This window comes from Nycticebus coucang, chromosome 2 (assembly GCF_027406575.1).
Source record: "Nycticebus coucang isolate mNycCou1 chromosome 2, mNycCou1.pri, whole genome shotgun sequence".
NCBI lineage: Eukaryota > Metazoa > Chordata > Mammalia > Primates > Lorisidae > Nycticebus > Nycticebus coucang.
In genome coordinates this window covers 4564632-4583172 of record NC_069781.1, presented here as the reverse complement: position 1 = coordinate 4583172, position 18541 = coordinate 4564632, and the positions used below count along the sequence as shown (strand labels likewise).

The window sequence follows — 18541 nt, the reverse complement described above, 5'->3', positions numbered from 1 at the left end:
TAACAAAATGAATCACAAAAATTAACTCGAGAGATCATGGACTCTCTTGAGTCCCTGTAAAACGCAAAACTATGTAAGTTGCTCTTGTGTTTTCTTACAGAAGATAACATAAGATAATATGCCTATGGCCTCAGTCATGTGGCAATGCCTTTTTAGACACAACCCCAAAGGCCCTATCCATGAAAGAATTGATAAACTGCATGTCATCAAAATTAAAAATTTCTGTTCTCGGGCGGCACCTGTGGCTCAGTCGGTAAGGCGCCGGCCCCATATACCAAGGGTGGCAGGTTCAAACCCGGCCCCGGAAAAACCGCAACCAAAAAAAAAAAAAAATAGCCAGGCGTTGTGGCAGGCGCCTGTAGTCCCAGCTACTTGGGAGGCTGAGGCAGGAGAGTCGCTTAAGCCCAGGAGTTGGAGGTTGCTGTGAGCTGTGTGAGGCCACGGCACTCTACCGAGGGCCATAAAGTGAGACTCTGTCTCCACAAAAAAAAAATTTCTGTTCTAGCTCAGTGAGTAGGGCACCAGCCCCACATACCAAGGGTGGCAGGTTCGAACCCGGCCCCAGCCAAACTGCAACAAAAAAATAGCCGGGCGTTGTGGCAGGCACCCGTAGTCCCAGTTAACTCGGTAGGCTGAGGCAAGAGAATTGCTCAGCTGTGTGCTGTGAGCTGTGTGATGCCACGGCACTCTACCGAGGGCGATAAAGTAAGACTCTGTCAAAAAAAAATTCTGTTCTGCCAAAAACGCCATCAAGAGACTAAAATGCCACAGACTGGGAGAAAATACCTGCAGAAGACAAAGCCAATAAAGGGCTGCTATCCAAAATACATGAATTCTTAACATTCAACAATAGAGAAACCTGATTACAGTGGGGCAGTGGCTCACCCCTGTAATCCCAGCACTCTGAGAGGCCAAGGCAGGTGGATTGCCTGAGCTCACAAGTTCAAGACCAGCCTGAGCAAGAGTGAGACGTGTCTTTACTAAAAATAGGAAAACTAGCCAGGCATTGCGGCAGGCGCCTATTATTAGTAGTCCCAGCTATTCAGGAGGCTGAGGCAGTAGGATCACTTGAGTCCAAGAGTTTGTGGTTTGAGCTATGATGCCATGGCACTCTACCCAGGGCGACTCTGTCTAGAAGAAAGAAGAAGAAGAAGAAAAAAACAAAACCTGGATTACAGAATGAGTCAAAGATCTTAACAGACATCAAAGAAGATAACACTAGTAAGCATATAAGAAGATGCCTCGCATCATATGTCATCAGGGAGATGCAAATTAAAGCACTGAGCCGCTGCACACGTAAGCATGGCCCAAATCCAGAAAACGAACAGCACCAAATGCCAGTGAGGATGTGTAGCAACTGAGCTCATTCACTGCTGTTGGGAATGAAAAAAATGGCACAGTCTCTTCGGAAGACAGTTGGCAGCTTCTTAACAAATAAAACATACTCTTACCTTATGATCCAGTAACCACACTCCTTAGTATTTACCCAAAGGAGTTGAAAGCTTGTGTCTACACAAATAGATGTTTATAGCAGCTTTTTTTAGAGGTAGGGTCTTGCTGTGTTGCCCAGGCTGGAGAGCAGTGGCCCAATCATAGCTCACTATAACCTCAATCTCCTGGGCTCAAGCAATCTGCCTGCCTCAGCCTCCCAAAGAGCTGGGATTAAAGGTGTGAGCCACTGCTCCCAGCATTACAGCAGCTTTATTTATTTAGAGACAGAATCTCACTTTCTCACCCTGGGTAGAGTGCTGTGGCATCATAGCTCACAGCAATCTCAAACTGTTGGGCTCAAGTGATCCTTTTGCCTCAGCCACCCGAGTAGCTGGGACTACAGGTGCCCATCACAATACCCAGCTATTTTTAGAGATGGGGTCTTATTCTTGCTCAGTCTGGTCTCAAACTCCTGAGCTCAGGCTATCTAGCCACCTTGGCCTCCCGGAGTGCTGAGATTATAGCTGTGAGCCACAGCACCTGACCCTAGCAGCTTTATTTATAATTGCTGAGACCTGGAAGTAATCAAGATGCCCTTCAGTAGATTAACGGAAAAGTAAACTCTGGTATACCAGACAATTGAATTTTATTTTTAAGACAAGAGTTTCAGTCTATCGCCCTCAGTGGTGTGCTGTGACATCACTGCTCACAGCAACCTCCAACTCCAGGGCCTAGGTGATTCTCTTGCCTCAGCCTCCCAAGTAGTTGGGACTACAGGCGCCCACCACAACACCCAACTATATTTTTGCTGCAGTTTGGCCGGGTTCAAACCCGCTACCTTCAGTATATGGGGCCGGAGCCCTACCCACTGAGCTACAAACGCTGCCCAAAAATTGAATATTTTTTAGTACTAAAAGGAAATGAACTGTCAAGCCAAGAAAAGACCTAGAGGAAGCTTAAATGCCTGTTACTAAGTCAAGAAGCCAGTCTGGAAAGCCTGCATACTATACAATTCCAACTATACGGCATTCCCAAAAAGCAAAACTGTGGCGATAGTAAGGAGATTGGTGGAGGTCAGGGGTCAGAGCTGGGAAGGGATGAATGGGTGGAGAACAGGAATTTCCAGCAGTGACACTGTTACAGTCATGGCAGGTGCATATTTTATTTTCATCCATACCCATAGAATATCCCAAGCCAAGAGGAAACCTAATGTAATCTGTGGGCTGGGTGATGACGATGTGTCAATGCAGATCCATCACGTGTGACAAGTGTCCCACTCTGGTGAGGGATGCTGGTCCTCATGGGGGCTGTGCATGTATGGGAGCAGGGAGTATACACGAAATCTCTGTACCTTCCTCTTATTTTGCTGTGAACTTTAAACTGTTCTAAAAAAGCACATATTAAAAAAGTAGGGCCATGGGGCAGCACCTGTGTCTCAGTAAGTAGGGCGCCAGCCCCATATACCGAGGGTGACGGGTTCAAACCCAGCCCTGGCCAAACTGCAAAAAAAAAAAAGCCAGGCATTGTGGCAGGCGCCTGTAGTCCCAGCTACTTGGGAGGCTGAGGCAAGAGAATCGCTTAAGCCCAAGAGTTTGATGTTGCTGTGAGCTGTGACACCACAGCACCCTACCAAGGGTGACAGCTTGAGACTCTGTCTCAAAAAAAATAGGGAGGGGGAGGAGGATGGGCCGAGGGAGGGTAATTGGTGGGACCACACCTACGGTGCATCTTACAGGGTACATGTGAAACTTACTAAATGTAGAATATAAATGTCTTAGCATAATAACTAAGAAAATGCCAGGAAGGCTATGTTAACCAGTGTGATGAAAATATGTCAAATGGTCTATAAAACCAGTGTGTGGTGCCTCATGATTGCATTAATGTACACAGCTATGATTTAATAATAAATAAATTAAAAAAAAAAAAGGTAGGGCTAGGTGGGGTGGCTCACACCTGTAATCTCAGCACTTTGGGAGGCCCAGGGAGGTGGATCACTTGAGGCCAGGAGTTTGAGACCAGACTGGGCAACATCACAACGGCGGCAAACCCTATCTTGAAAAATAAAACACAACAAAAAAGTAGGCCGCCTTTCCTTCTCCCCTGCCCCAGGCCTCTCCCTAACCTCCTCTTCCCCCTTTCCTTGCCAGTCACTGTAAATAACACTGCAGTGACTATCCTGGAGCATAAAAGTTCCTCTGCCCACCCCGCCCCAGTTCAGAATTACTGCCTTTATTAGGAACAGGTTCTCAGAATTAGAATAGTTGGGCAAAGGTGGCTTTCAATGCATTTCCTCCTGGGCAGCACCCCCTGAAGCTACTCCTGCAGGACCCCTTCTCCCTAGCTTCTCCCTCCTACCCTACCCCTCGCTTCTCCCCTTTCTGCTCTACCCGCTAAGCCCAGAGCAAGTCTGGGCACAGACCAAGGGGCAGCTATGGGTCTGTAGGTCCAGGTAGCCTTCGAGACAGCTGAAGGGGTGGTGTGGGTGGACTGAGTCCAGAGTGGGAAGCATGGGCTCCAGGTCGGAAAGAGGCTGCCAGGGTAATCCATGTTCACAGAAAATGCTTGTGGCCTCCTGTGCTCCGACCTCAGACCTCTGTGTGCACTTCTCTCTCTCCCTCCCTTCTCCCCTCACCCCAGACCTCCTGCCCTCTCCATGTCTCTCTCTCCCCGAGTGTGCCCCAGGGCCTTTGCTTGGGCCCTTTCTTTCCTTCCGGAAGCCCTAGAATCTGGGCTAGAGTTTCTCACCCTCCGACCACCTCCATGCACCCTCAGAGCTTCTTGTCCTCCCTGCCCAAGACTCATCACGCTGTGGTGATATCTCCCCCACGCCCTTCCAGCAGGACTGCAGTGGCCCTCAGAGAAAGCCCATAGGGATAAGAAGGGCCAACCACACTGGTGCCCAGCAGCATGTAGCCCTCTCTGTCCCAGAGGTCACATGCTCGGTCCCCTATAAACTGCCACTGCTGAGCTGGGGACAGGCAGGGCCTAGAGAGGGAGCATGGCTAAGGGTCACAGCAAGTCCTTGTAAGTGAGCCAAGCCCAGCCAGGCCCTGGCCCTGGCCCTGGCAGTTCCCCTACCCGTGCCACCTGCCCCTGCTCCCAGGAAGGCAGTAACCCGCACAGGTGCACTGTGGGAACCAGGCGCTCAGGAGCAGCCGGCCCTGGGAAAAATGGACCATCCCTGCAATGGGTGGCACGTGTGTCCCAGAGCACATGTAACACGCGCGTGACCTTGGCTCTGGCTCCATAAATACCTGTGGCCTGGAGGGAGGGCCACCCGGAGGCAGACACACACCATGGGGCGCCTGGAGTTGGTCGTCTTGGGCCTCACCTGCTGCTTGGCAGTGGTGAGCACAGCAAAGGTAAGTGAGACCTGGACAGAGGGGGCAGAGGCCCCTCTCTCTCCCACAGAACCAGAGCGGTCATTGTGTAGCTGGGGCCTAGAGGCAGGAGGGACACAGATAGAGCCACCGGCCTAAGCGAGAGAACCCAGCACCATCCCACCACGACTCTGTGCAGCCCTGGGCTCTGCTTATTCTCATCCATGGTGGCCAGATAAAATACAGGGTGCTGAATTAAACTGAGTTTCAGTTAAACTACCAATTGTTGGTATAAGTTTGCCCTTATATTTAAAACTATATTTTAATACAATATATTGTATGCCCAATATTTAAAACATACTAAAACCCATTTTAGTCACCATTTATCTGAAATACAAGTAAGACTGGTTGGGTAGCACCTGTGGCTCAGTGAGCAGGACACTGGCCCCCTATACAGAAGGTGGCGGGTTCAAACCCAGCCCCGGCCAAACTGCAACAAAAAAAATAGCTGGGTGCTGTGGTGGGTGCCTGTAGTCCCAGCTACTCGGGAGGTTGAGGCAAGCTGGAGGTTGCTGTGAGTTGATGCCACAGCACTCTACCGAGGGCCACAAAGTGAGACTCTGTCTCTTAAAAAAATAAATAAATAAACAAGACGGGGCCTCTTGGATTTTTATTTGCTAAGCCTGTGATTCCACCAGTAGCTTACAGCCCTCTCTATCCCCTAAGTCACATGCTCAGGCTCCAGTGAACTCCCTCTGCTAGGCACCCCCTGGTGTCCATGTCCCCACATGGTGTCCACGTCCCCATTTTACAGAAGGGGAAAATGGGCCCAACACAGACAAGCATCACATCCCCACCCTTTCCCTTCCTGAGCAGAAGCCTGAGACCTGGACTATTGCCCACCGGGGTTTGAGACGAGCTTCCCATCTCCCCCGCCCCCAGAGGGAGTTAACCCCACCTACCTGGGGCATCTGTAAAATCTGCCCTTCTGCCCTGCGAGGGACACAGCACACAGTGCCCAGTGGGACTCGCACAGGGGCCCCCAGCCCTCACCATGCTGTTCTCCAACCTGCTATCTCTCTGGCCGGGGGCCCCCTCTGCCCAGCCAGACTCTGGTCTTGCCACCTAGCCATTGAACCTGGGCTCCTTCTGCCATTCAGGGGAGGTCACTCTCCTCAGATGAGTTCTTTCTGGGGTGCTGCTCATCTCGATCACACAGAGACACTTCTGGGTGACTTCCCTGTCCTCTAAAGGCTGACCTGGCCCTCTGCCCCTTTGGAGGATGGGGGACTGGATCAAAGAGGCTCAGATGCCCTGCAGGTGCTGCCTGAGGCACCTGTCCAGTTACTTCTGGCTGTGTCCTCACTCCAGTTCCGCTGCCCCACACTCCTACCCTCCTAGGAACACAGGGACTTGGGCTCTATGTGGGGAGACGGGGAAGGAGAAAGGAAGAAGGCCACTCGGGCGGGGTGTGAAGTGCCCAGGACACACTGGGTGGCCACTACTGCCAGCAGTTGGACAGGCCTTGCATCCGATGCCAATAGGCCACAAGGGAGACACTGTTGTCACACACCTTACAGGCAGGGAAACTGAGGCTTAATGTCACAGACAGTCATAACCAGCACCCAAAACTCCACCACTTACAGAAGGACTCCTGGATGGTAACATTAGCAATTGAACCACTCCCTCTGAGATTCAGGAGACAGACACCCCTGGGGGTTGAGTGGGGCTAGTAACCAGCTCCTTAAGCCCGAGGACAAGTGGCAGGGGGTCCTGCCTTGGTCCCAGGGGAAGATTTGTCCCCTTTGAAGTCTGTTCAGGTCGCCCCTCTGGATTTAGGTTGACAGGCCCGAGTCTACCCCGCCCTTCTCTCTCCCAGCTGGGCGCTGTGTACACAGAAGGGGGTTTTGTGGAAGGCGTCAACAAGAAGCTCAGCCTCTTGGGTGACTCTGTGGACATCTTCAGGGGCATCCCCTTTGCTGCCCCCACCAAGGCCCTGGAGAACCCCCAGCGACACCCTGGATGGCAAGGTGGGTGCCATGGGTGCTGGGCCTGCCCTGAGCTAGAGGTGGTGTGAGGGTCTTCACTCCAGCCCTTCTTGACACATGCCACAGGGACCCTGAAGGCCAAGGAATTCAAGAAGCGATGCCTGCAGGCCACTATCACCCAGGACGACACTTACGGGGATGAAGACTGCCTCTACCTCAACATCTGGGTCCCCCAGGGCAGGAAGCAAGGTCTGTTGCCCCCTCTTCCCAGGAGAACCCAACCCTGCTCCTGACTTGTGTCTGAGGCCAGCAAAGCTGAATTTGCTGGAAACCCCCCCAAGATGGAGGGGCCCCATCTTGGTAGCACCCCACGTGCCACCCCACCAGCCACGGTCCCAGCAGGTGGGGGTTGCAGGGTGCTCCCGAGAGGGCCGGGTGTTGGGGGTCATTGGCTGCTCCCCCATCTCAGTCTCCCAGGGCCTGCCCGTTATGGTCTGGATCTATGGTGGTGCCTTCCTCATGGGGGCTGGCCACGGGGCCAACTTCCTCCAGAACTACCTGTACGATGGGGAGGAGATTGCCACCCGCGGCAATGTCATCGTGGTCACCTTCAACTATCGTGTTGGCCCTCTCGGCTTCCTCAGCACTGGGGACGCCAACCTGCCAGGTGTGTGGCACCTGGGCACTGGGGGTGGAGGGGGACAGCAAACTTCTAGACCCTGAGAGCTGAGAGTGCTGAGCCCAGCTGGAGGATGCTCCTCGGCCCCTGGACCCCAAACAACGCCCGACAGTCCCACAGAAAGGTCAGGAGGCTGGAGGCTGGAGTTGAGACCTGAGGCACAGGAGCCCCTCGGCAGCTATAGTGAAATCAAAGAGGCTGTGGAACAGACAGTGGACAGACGGAGGCAGACACTGCAGGCACAGAGAACAGGAGATTCTGCAGCAGGGAGGGGACACTAGGGGGCCTGGCCTCCCCCTCCCCTACCCTGCCCCAGACCCCTGGGGGTCTGCCATTCACCATCATGGGCTCTGCCGGGCTGTCCACTCTGTTGAGGACCTTTCCATCCCTCCCTCGTGGACTTGTGCCCACTGTGCACAAGCCCCAGGCCACAGGTCTCCAGCACCCTCCAGCCCTCTCCCATGAAAGTCCTGGATGAAGGGCCATCTCCCTGCTCTCAGGTAACTACGGCCTTCGGGATCAGCACATGGCCATTGCTTGGGTGAAGAGGAACATTGCAGCCTTTGGGGGTGACCCCAACAGCATCACTCTCTTTGGGGAATCGGCTGGAGGTGCCAGTGTCTCTCTGCAGGTCTGGGGACCCCTGGAAGGGAGGGCCTGCCCCAAGGGTTTGTGAGGGAGCTTCTAGGGTGGGGTGGAAGGAAGGAGGGAGGGTGGGGCTGTCAGAGTGTCCTCAGCTGAGCCCGGTGTGGGCTGCAGCCTTGGTGACAGGACTTTTGGGTGTTGCAGACCCTCTCCCCATACAACAAAGGCCTCATCCGGCGAGCCATCAGCCAGAGCGGTGTGGCGCTGAGCCCCTGGGTCATCCAGAAGAACCCACTCTTCTGGGCCAAAAAGGTAAGTGGAAGAGAACAGGGAGGGTGGGGGGATTCACTTTAGATGCCAGAGAGGGGGCCTTCCTCATCCCCTTTCTCCACCCCGGACCCTTCCTTCTTGCCCCCACATTGTTCTGTGCCCTGCCTACCTTGTACCCGCTCCCAGGTTGCTGAGAAGGTGGGCTGCCCCGTGGACAATACCACCAGGATGGCCAAGTGTCTGAAGGTTACTGACCCCCGAGCCCTGACGCTGGCCTATAAGATGCCCCTGGCAGGCATGGAGTGTGAGTAGGCACTGCCAGGGGGGCATACGGGGTCTCAAGGGGTGGGAAGGGCACTGTCACCCACTTGCCAGCATCTGCAAGCAACTCACTGCCACCTTCCCCCAGGCCTCAGTGGACGCATCTGTAAGAGGGAGGGTCATTCTTTTCTTCTTATCCTCCCTGAGTCATGGACATCTGCCTTTGGGGAGCTGCTGAGTGTCTGGAGCCATGCCCCCCATCAATGCGCGCGCGCACACACATACAGTAAACGGTACATAGTTTCTGGGAGAGTCATAGACCCCAGGCCAAGAGGGAGCCCGTGTGCTACACGGCTGCTCATGCACTCACTCAGCAAACACCGGCTGAGCCTCTGCCCTTCCTGCCTGGCAGGCTGCAGTGATCTCTTGCTTGTTCTTCTAAGGCGACGTGCAGGGAAGGCCCAACACCTGACTCCTGACCTACTAGAAACTAACCTGTAAGAGCTATGAGAGCTGACAGCCCACAGTACAGGCCAGGGGAAAGAAAAAGAAACCGGGCTGTGGCCTAAGGAGAGCCAGAGTGCCCCCTGGGTCAGGCAGCCACCTGGGCCTGCGGGCCAGTCCATGGGACGGGAGGCAATGCAGGCCTCACACCGTCTTCAGCCAGAGACTAGAACCGGCTCTGAGAGAGCACCTCCTTCTCAGTTCCCTCGCTTGCTTCTGGGTCTTCCTCCATCCTGATTTCAGTCCAGCAAGAAAGGGAGAACAGAAAGGGGTGACACTGAAGCAAAGGGACAGACCTGGCCCCTAGACAGTGGCTCTCTACTTGGGGGCTTGTGGTAGAGTCTGGAGACACTGTTGATTGTCACAAACTGGGGAAGCACCCAGGCTGAGAAACGCTGGTCTGGGTCAGAGAAGGGAGGAGGTCTCCACCTGCAGTCCAGGAGGCCAAGGGGAAGGCCCCAGGTGGACACTGGGATATGCGAGAACCTTCTGGCTCTCCCCCCAGACCCCATGCTGCACTATCTGGGCTTTGTCCCTGTCATCGATGGAGACTTCATCCCCGACGACCCTGTCAACCTGTACGCCAACACTGCGGACATCGACTACATAGCAGGCACCAACAACATGGATGGTCACATCTTTGCCAGCATTGACATGCCAGCCATCAACAAGGACAACAAGGATGTCACGGAGTGAGCAGGGTCATAGGACCCGGGGCAGTGTGTGGTGCAGGGCTGCTGGGAAGGACTGGGCCCGGAGGTGGAAGGCATCAGCAGGGGATGGGGTTGAGGAAAGTCACACTGGCTGGGGAGGGTGTGTGGGCACCATAGCTCTAACTATGGGGAGAGTGTCAGCGCCCACCTGGTCCCTGCAGGGAGGACTTCTACAAGCTAGTCACCGGGCTCACCATCACCAAAGGGCTCGCAGGCGCCAGGTCCACCTTTGATGTCTACACCAAGTCCTGGGCCCAGGACCCATCCCAGGAGAACAAGAAGAAGACTGTGGTGGACTTCGAGACGGATATCCTTTTCCTGGTGCCCACAGAGATTGCTTTGGCCCAGCACAGAGCCAACGCCAGGTGAGGGTCTGTGAAGGGGTGGCTTCCTGGGGACTGCCTGGGAATACTTCAGCTCCCTGCTGTGGCCTCATTGTGGGCAGCTCATGGGTGGCTGGGTTGCCTGGGAAAGTGGTGCTCAAGTCCCCACCATGCCTGCACCACCCACGTTGCTGAGGCCTGGAGAGACTGAGGAGGCCCTCTCTGCACCTGCCACTCTCCCATGATCCCACCCCCGTCTGGCCCCGCAGCCTTGGTCCTTCCCAGTGGGCAGTCTTGGATCTACCTCCTACCTCTCATACTGTGTAGATGGAGAGGAGACTGGGTGACAGTCTCTGTCCAGTGACTCTTTTGGGCCTCAATTTTGCCAACTTACAAAAATAATTTAAGCCCATAACCCACATTAAAGACCTCCATATAATAATAGCCAGTTAAAGTAAAAAAATTAAAAAAAAAGGCAATTAGAAATGCTTGACACATACACTGTTGTACCTGCAGGGAGTGGAGTTATAGGAAATGCCGGCACACTGAGTTCAAATTAAGGGGCCTTTATTGGGCTGGCCAGTCAAGAGCAGCCTCACACTGCAAAGTCTCTTGACCACCTCGAAGCAGGGGTGCAAGGCTTTCATATGGCACATCAAGTGGAGGATGGGAAGCCCTAGCATAAGCAGAATTTTACAGAAGCTAATATCTGCAAGGTTAGAGCTATGGGGAAAGGGCTTACGGGGGGGGGGGGGTGGCTAAAAACTGCACACAGATCAGACAGACTTGTGACAGGATTGTGGTTTTCACAAGACTTTTTTCCAGCTGTCACAGGATTTTGCCGCTCTCAGCTAAATTTCCTTCCTGTTTTTGCAGGGTCACTGCTTGCTCAAGGGGCTATTTTGGTTACTAAAGGGCGGGGGGCGGGGGGGTTGGTAAGCCCCTTAACAAAATGGAGTAAGTCTGGTTCACTTGCTCAAAATGGATGGAATTAGGGCATCACAATAGGAAGTTAAAATTATACCCAGAAGTCTAGGATGAAAGTTTTTCAGCAACTAAATAAGAAATTTAGCTTTGAGCTTCCTATCAGTCAAGGTGAAAAGAGAAACAGGTGAGGGCATATACCTTGTCCAATCAAATGAAGAATGCAAATTCATTTGGAGAGAAAAATACCTTCTTGATGCTGAATTATAGGAGGAAGATGCCTCAAAATGTTTCATAGAGGTGAGGTGCAAATACAATAGAAATCTTAGGTCCCACAAGTGCATACATTTGGCCCATGGCTTCCCCAGACCTTTCCCTGCTCCTCCCCCCCCCCAGGCCTCCCTGCAGGGTTCCTCTCTGAGAGAGGCAGCCCCAGGTGAGCACCCTGCCTACTTGGGTGGTCTCTCCCTGCCCCTTCAGGAGTGCCAAGACCTACACCTACCTGTTTTCCCATCCCTCTCGGATGCCTGTCTACCCCAAGTGGGTGGGGGCAGACCACGCCGATGACATCCAGTATGTCTTCGGGAAGCCCTTGACCACCCCCCTGGGCTACCGGACCCAAGACAGGACTGTCTCCAAGAACATGATCGCCTACTGGACCAACTTTGCCAGAACTGGGTAAGGCTGGGGTCAAGCCCAGGGCCGAGGGTCCAGTGCCACCAGGTCCTGAGGCCTGGGTTCTAGTCCATGTTCCCTCATTTGCCAGCTGGGAGACTCTGGACCTTCCTGAGTCTTGGGATCCCTGTCGGCCTATGAGGATGAGAGCTCTGGCCTGAGCCCCATCACTGTGAGGGGCTGTGATGCCCCAGGTTAGCACAGAGCTGGGCCAAGGGCATAGGTCTCCAGCCTCTTCTTATTCTGCAGGGACCCCAACATGGGCCACTTGGCTGTGCCCACCCACTGGGATGCCTACACCGTGGAGAAGGGCAGCTACCTGGAAATCACCAAGAAGATGGATGGCAGCTCTATGAAGCAGAACCTGAGAACAAGCTACCTGCGGTACTGGACCCTCGACTACCTAACGCTGCCCACAGTGACAGGCAACGGGGCCGCCCCCGTCCCCCCCTCGGGTGACTCTGAGGCCGCCCCCGTCCCCCCCTCGGGTGACTCCGAGGTCGCCCCTGCCCCCCCCTCGGGTGACTCCGAGGCCGCCCCCGTCCCCCCCTCGGGTGACCCTGAGGTTGCCCCCGCCCCCCCCTCGGGTGACTCCGAGGCCGCCCCCGTCCCCTCTTTGGGTGACTCCGAGGCCGCCCCCATCCCCCCCTCGGGTGACTCCGATGGGGCTCAGATGCCTATAGTTGTTGGCTTCTAGTGTCCTATAAGCCTCAGCCCCAAGAGGGTACAGGGAGGGCGCCCAGGGGCCCTCCTCCCCTCCTGAGTTCTTGCTTAATAAAACTTCATCTCTCTGTCTGGTATTTTTCTTTGCTCCCAAGAGGGAGCTGGAGGCAGGAGGGGCTCTCAGTCATCCTCATGGCACCAGGCACTGCTCCCAACATATTACCCCATCACCTAGGTCAACCCCCAACCTCCAGGAGGCAGAAAGCACTATCCTCATTTGAGAGAGGTGAAAGCAGCTTCAGAGAAGTTCAGTGGCAGAGCCAGGACCCTAAAGTGACCTCCGCCCTGGGCTGCTGGCTGTTCCCAAATGGTGGGCAGGGCTGTGGAACTGCATTCAAGAGAGACAGGCGAGGAGTAACATCCGTGTTCCATCTGGCCTGGGGAAACTGGAAGGGACACAGAATCTGCTCCTCCAGCTGGACCCAAGTCTAAGACAGGCTAACATGTCACACCCGAAGGTCAGAGACAGAGGACGTCCCAGGAGCAGGGCACTGGGTGCCTGGCCCCAGCTGGCCAGTGGGGCCCTGAGCACTGCCCAATAGCTCTGTCAGAGTTGATGTGGCAGGTGACAGAGGTCAGAGCCAGGGCTCAGGTGCCCAGAGGTCAGGCACGGCACCAGCTTGACCTCTCCGGGCCTGTGAGGAGGGGCACTGTGAACACCCTCATTTTAGATATTTATAGGTATTTATGGAAATGTAGGCCTGAGAGGGGTTCACACTCCCAAGGTCCCTAGAACAAGGATTCAAACCTCAGGTCTGCAGCTCCAAATCCCATGCTCAGAATAAAACTGGGGGTCCTACCTGCTCCTTACTCACTTTCCAAACAGTCCTGTGGGGGTGGGGTAGGGCTCAGAGATGACAGAGAAGATTCTAGAATCCTGAGTAGCTTGGCCTGGTTTGTGTGGTGGGGACAGTAGCACTGAGCCACTCACTCTGCCCCTCTAGCTTACAGAGGCCTAAAGGTCAAGTGCTGGGGCCCACACAGCAGAGCTGAGCCAGGCCAGACACTGCCCCCCAAGGAGGCGGTTGTAGAGGCTGAAAAGTCCAAGGTCACGGGCTACATCTGATAAGGGTAGCTGGTGGGGCTACATCTGGTGAGGGTAGCTTCTTGCTGGTGGGGACCCCCTGCAGTGTCCCCAGGTGGTGCAGGGCATTACACACAGTAAGGGGGCTGAGTGTGATAGCTCAGGTCTCTCTTTCTCTCATAAAGCCACCAGTTCCCCTCCCAAGACAGCCCTGGGATGCCATGGGCTTCCTGGTTTTGTCATAGGGTGTCTGGTGTAAACAGGGGACTCCCTGTCAAAGACAGACTGAGACAAAGTCTCTTTGCAACATGGGTCTCTCCTGGTGACTGTCCCTGTTCTTTTGGGATCTCAAGCATGCAATAATGTGTCCCTCGCTTCCTCTGCTACACTGGGACTCTAAAACCTACGCAGTGTTTCCCTCTGCCGGTCTGGTCTCAGGGCCACCAGCATTGTGGGGAACCTGGGGCTTTTCCTCCCTGCCCTGGACCAGCCCTGGGAACTGGCATTCTCTCTTGCTCGGGGAACACACAGTACAGAAAACTGCATCTCCGGAGGCTGGGTCACATCAGAGGGCCGGGCTGTAGGTATCCAGAGTGTGCTCAGACTCTGGGCTGCCCCCAGAAGGTCTCTGCTACGGTTAGAATAGCCCCCTACCCCCTCCAAACTCTCTCTGAACTTTAATTTTTTTGAGACAGAGTTTCACCTTGTTGCCAACGGTAGGGTGCTGTGACATCATGCTCGCAGCAACTTCAAATTTTTGGACTTAAGCAATCCTCTTGCTTCAGCCTCCTGAGTAGCTGGGACTACAAGTGACTGTCACAACGCCCAGCTATTTTTTTTTTTTTTTTTGTGATTTTTGGCCGGGGCTGGGTTTGAACCCGCCACCTCCGGCTTATGGGACCGGCGCCCTACTCCTTGAGCCACAGGCGCCGTCCATCGCCCGGCTATTTTTTTGAGACAGGGACTTACTCTTGCTCAGGCTCTTGATGAACTTTAATTCCCAATGCAGCAATGTGGAGAGGTGGGACCTGTAGGAGGTGACTGGTTGGTGAGGGATGTGTCCTCGTAAATGGGTGAATCCACTCATGATTAATGGGTTAATGGATTAATAGGTGAATGGATTCAGCTGCTATCTTGGGAAAAGAACTGGTGGCTCTATGAGAGAAAGAGAGACCTGAGCTGTCACACTCGGCCCACTCACCATGTGATGCCCTATACCACCTCGGGACACTACAGGGGTCCCCACCAGCAAGAAGACCCTCACCAGATGTAGCCCACGACCTTGGACTTTACAGCCTCTACACTGTAAGAAATAAATTCCTTTTCTTTATAAATTACTCAGTTTCAGGTATTCTGTCATGGGCCACAGAAATGGACTAAAACAGCTCTCTGGCAGAGGTGAGCCTTGCTGTGTGTCTGGGTGACACCTACAGTCTTCAGAACAGAGGGACAGCTCAGAGTGGACCTGTCATGCTTCTGGCTCTTGTGTTTACAGACTGTATCCAGGGTGTAATGTCATGAGAACTCACAGAAGACGTTAGAGGTTGTTCAGGGTCCTGAGGGCCAGGTGCTGGGCCTAGAGCACTCCATCCAGGGAAGCCCAGATGGGCACTCAGTGGGCTCAGGGCAATGGCTGTCTGCCACCCAGCCGGGACATATCTCAAACCTTGTTGGCAAAGCTGTGGGCTGTGTGCCCGTGGCCCAGAAGTCTTGGTGGCCTCCTACTCTGCCCCATGCTGTGTTTCTAACTCCCCACCATGTCAGAACAAAGCCTAGGCTGTGGACAGAGAGAACACAGTCGCCCCAGGTGGGTCGCGACCTCTTTGTAACAATGAAAATACATCCTGCATATCAGATATTTACATTATGATTCATAACACTAGCAAAATTACAGTTATGAAGTAGCAACGAAAGTAATTTTACAGTTGGGGGTCACCACGACATGAGGAACTGTATTAAAGAATCGTGGCATTAGAAAGGTTAAGAACCACTGCCTAGGGGCTCAGGCCCAATATCCTTCTAGGACAAGTTGGTACCAACATGCCCTGTAAACTGGTAATCTCCTGCGACAGTGGACCTCAGAACCATACAACCCCAGACGTCACTGTGGCTGTCAAGGGGGGTGGTCTTTTGGCATCTATCCTGGCACACCAGCACTCATGAGGCCCTGGCCAGGGTGAGTGACCACAACATGCCCAGCACAGGGGTTGGGGCCTTTGGGGGCATTTCCTGGTGAAATCAGTCATACAAGAGGTGGCAAGGTGATGGGAATTCTGATTTATAGGTAACAGGGCTGCTTCTGGAATGATCTACCCACTGCAGCCTGAAACATAGCATCACAAATCTTTCCCTAGACACAGGGCAAGCAGGAAAAGGAAGTCTGGGTCAGGAGCAAGGATTCTAGGATCCCAAGCTGAGGGAGAGGGCCCTGAAGAGATGGAGGCCAAGGTCCTGCCTCTCCACTGGCTAATAATCTTTCTCCGGCCTTCTCTTCTCCACACTGTACATTTTATCTGTTTATAATCTTATTTATTTATTTTTATAGAGACAGAGTCTCACTTTATCGCCCTCAGTAGAGTGCCGTAGCATCACAGCTCACAGCAACCTCCAACTCCTGGGCTTAGGCATTCTCTTGCCTCAGCCTCCCGAGTAGCTGGGACTACAGGCGCCCGCCACAATGCCTGGCTATTTTTTTTGTTGCAGTTTGGCTGGGGCTGGGTTTGAACCCATCACCCTTGGTATAAGGGGCCGGCGCCCTACTCACTGAGCCACAGGCACTGCCCTATAATCTCTTTTGGTCCTGACTAAATTTCAGAGCTTGACTTCTTGAAATCTAGAAGTTCCTATGCGGGGGTCAAAAGAAACCCCAGCAAGACAAGCAGAAGCCATTCCTCTTGCTCCACAGCTGTAGTAAGGCAGCCTTCAACTTGGGTTGGGAAATGGTCCTTGCAAATGTCATTTTAAAAAAATTATGGCTGGGTGGCGCCTGTGGCTCAGTGAGCAGGGCGCCGGCCCCATATAGTGAGAGTGGCGGGTTCAAACCCAGCCCCCGCCAAACTGCAACAAAAAAAAATAGCTGGGTGTTGTGGCGGGCGCCTGTAGTCCCAGCTACTCGGGAGGCTGAGGCGGGAGAATGGCCTAAGCCCAGGTGTTGGAGGTTGCTGTGAGCTGTGTGACGCCACGGCACTCTACCGAGGGCCATAAAGTGAGACTCTGTCTCTACAAAAAAAAAAAAAAATTATGGTAAACTATATATAGCTTTTGTCTAATTTAACTTTTTTTTTTTTTTGAGACAGAGTCTCACTTTGGGCTGTGGCATCACAGCCCACAGCAACCTCAAACTCATGGGCTCAAGTGATCCTCTTGCCTCAGCCTCCCAAGTAGCTGGGACTACAGGTGCCCGCACAACACCCAGCTATTTTTCTAGAGACAGAGTCTCTCTCACTCTTGCTCAGGCTAGTCTTGAACTCCCGAGCTCAAGCAAGCCACCTGCCTCAGTCTCCTAGAATACTGGGATTACAGGCACAAGCCACCTTGCCCAGCCTAATTTAACTATTTTTATGAGTAGAATTAAGTGGCATTAATTCCATTCTCTGTTATGCAACCATCACCACTATTTCCAAAATGCTTTAATCACCCCAAACAGAAACTCTGCAACCATTAAACAATAACTCATCCCCACACCGTCCTGCCACTGATAACTTCTATTCTACTGTTTCCATGAATTTTCCATGAATTTTCCTATTCAAAATGCTTCTTAGAAGTGGAATTAAACATTTCCAAGGTTCATGCCTGTTGCCACATGGATCAGCTCCCTATCCCTTTCTATGGCTGAATGAATGTAAGTTGCCAGTATACAGTGGAGCATAGCATTATCTCAGAGTCCTTTTTACTGTGAAATTGGTAGTAATGTTTTCACTTTTCTGCCCTCGGTAGAGTGCCATGGCATCACACAGCTCACAGCAACCTCCAACTCCTGGCTTAGGCGATTCTCTTGCGTCAGCCTCCTGAGTAGCTGGGACTACAGGTGCCCGCCACAACGTGCAGCTATTTTTTTGTTGTTGTTGCAGTTTGGCCGGGCCGGGTTTGAACCCCCCACCCTCGGTATATGGGGCCTGCGCCCTACTCACTGAGCCACAGGCACTGCCCATAATGTTTTCACTTTCATTTCAAATTTTAGTAATGTGATTCTTTTTTTGTGTGTGTGTGGTTTTTTTTTTTTTGGCCGGGGCTGGGTTTGAACCCACCACCTCCGGCATATGGGACCGGCGCCCTACTCCTTGAGCCACAGGCGCCGCCCCTTTTTTTCTTTATCTTTGACCTTGGCTAAAGGTTTGTCAATTTTGTTGATCATTTTAAAGAACCAATTTTTGGTTTTGCTGCTTGTATTGCTTTTCTATTCTGTCATTTATCTCTGCTAAAATCTTTATCATTGCCTTCCTTCTGTTACCTTTTGGTTTAGTTTGCTCTTGATCTTTCTGCCTTTTTTTTTGCAGTTTTTAGCCGGGGCTGTGTTTGAACCTGTCACCTCCGGCATAGGGGGCTGGCGCCCTACTCCTTTGAGCCACAGGTGCTGCCCCTCTTTCTGCTTTTTTAACGTAAGCGTTGGCAGCTATAAATAGCTGAGACTGCTTTTATTTATTTATTTATTTTTGAGACAGAGTCTCAAGCTGTCGCCCTGGGTAGAGCGCTGTGACGTCACAGCTCACAGCAACCTCAAGCTCTTGGGCTTCAGAGATTCTCTTGCCTCAGCCTCCCGAGTAGCTGGGACTACAGGCACCCACCACGACACCCGGATATTTTTCAGTTGTGTTGTTCTTTGACAGGCCTGGGCTGGATTCAAACCCGCCAGCTCCTGGTATGTGGCCAGCGCCCCAGCTGCTGAGCTGCAGGTGCCAAGCCCAAGACTACTTTTAATCTCATTGTAGGCCGCTGCGTTTTGGTGTGTTGTGCGTCAGTTTCATTTTCTCGAGGTATCTTCTGATTTCCCGTGACTTCTTTTTTGATGCATTAAGAGTGTGTTAAGCGCAATGCAGTTTGCCTTCTGCTGTTGATTTCTGATTTCATTCCCTTATAGTTGCACATACTTTGTATTTTAATCTTTGAAGATTAAAACTTGGT

At 53.0% G+C, this 18541-nt stretch overlaps 1 protein-coding gene across 1 annotated transcript; it reads left to right on the top strand.

The window, feature by feature from the left end:
- The first annotated feature begins 4705 nt into the window (after positions 1–4705).
- On the top strand, positions 4706–12370 carry CEL (carboxyl ester lipase). Its single transcript, XM_053556519.1, has 11 exons — positions 4706–4793; positions 6631–6781; positions 6866–6988; positions 7209–7406; positions 7919–8049; positions 8208–8315; positions 8460–8577; positions 9544–9730; positions 9913–10116; positions 11479–11676; positions 11923–12370. Exons 1-11 carry the CDS (start codon positions 4728–4730, stop codon positions 12368–12370), a joined length of 1932 nt encoding a protein of 643 aa, XP_053412494.1. The 5' UTR covers positions 4706–4727.
- The last annotated feature ends 6171 nt before the right edge of the window (positions 12371–18541 follow it).

What these genes read in the sequence shown, in the direction of transcription:
- CEL (XM_053556519.1), top strand. Translation starts at nt 4,728, where the DNA reads ATGGGGCGCCTGGAGTTGGTCGTCTTGGGCCTCACCTGCTGCTTGGCA. An exon ending in TGGGGACGCCAACCTGCCAG is followed by an intron (nt 7,407 to 7,918) that starts GTGTGTGGCACC and finishes CCCTGCTCTCAG; the next exon opens with GTAACTACGGCCTTCGGGAT. An exon ending in CACTCTTCTGGGCCAAAAAG is followed by an intron (nt 8,316 to 8,459) that starts GTAAGTGGAAGA and finishes ACCCGCTCCCAG; the next exon opens with GTTGCTGAGAAGGTGGGCTG.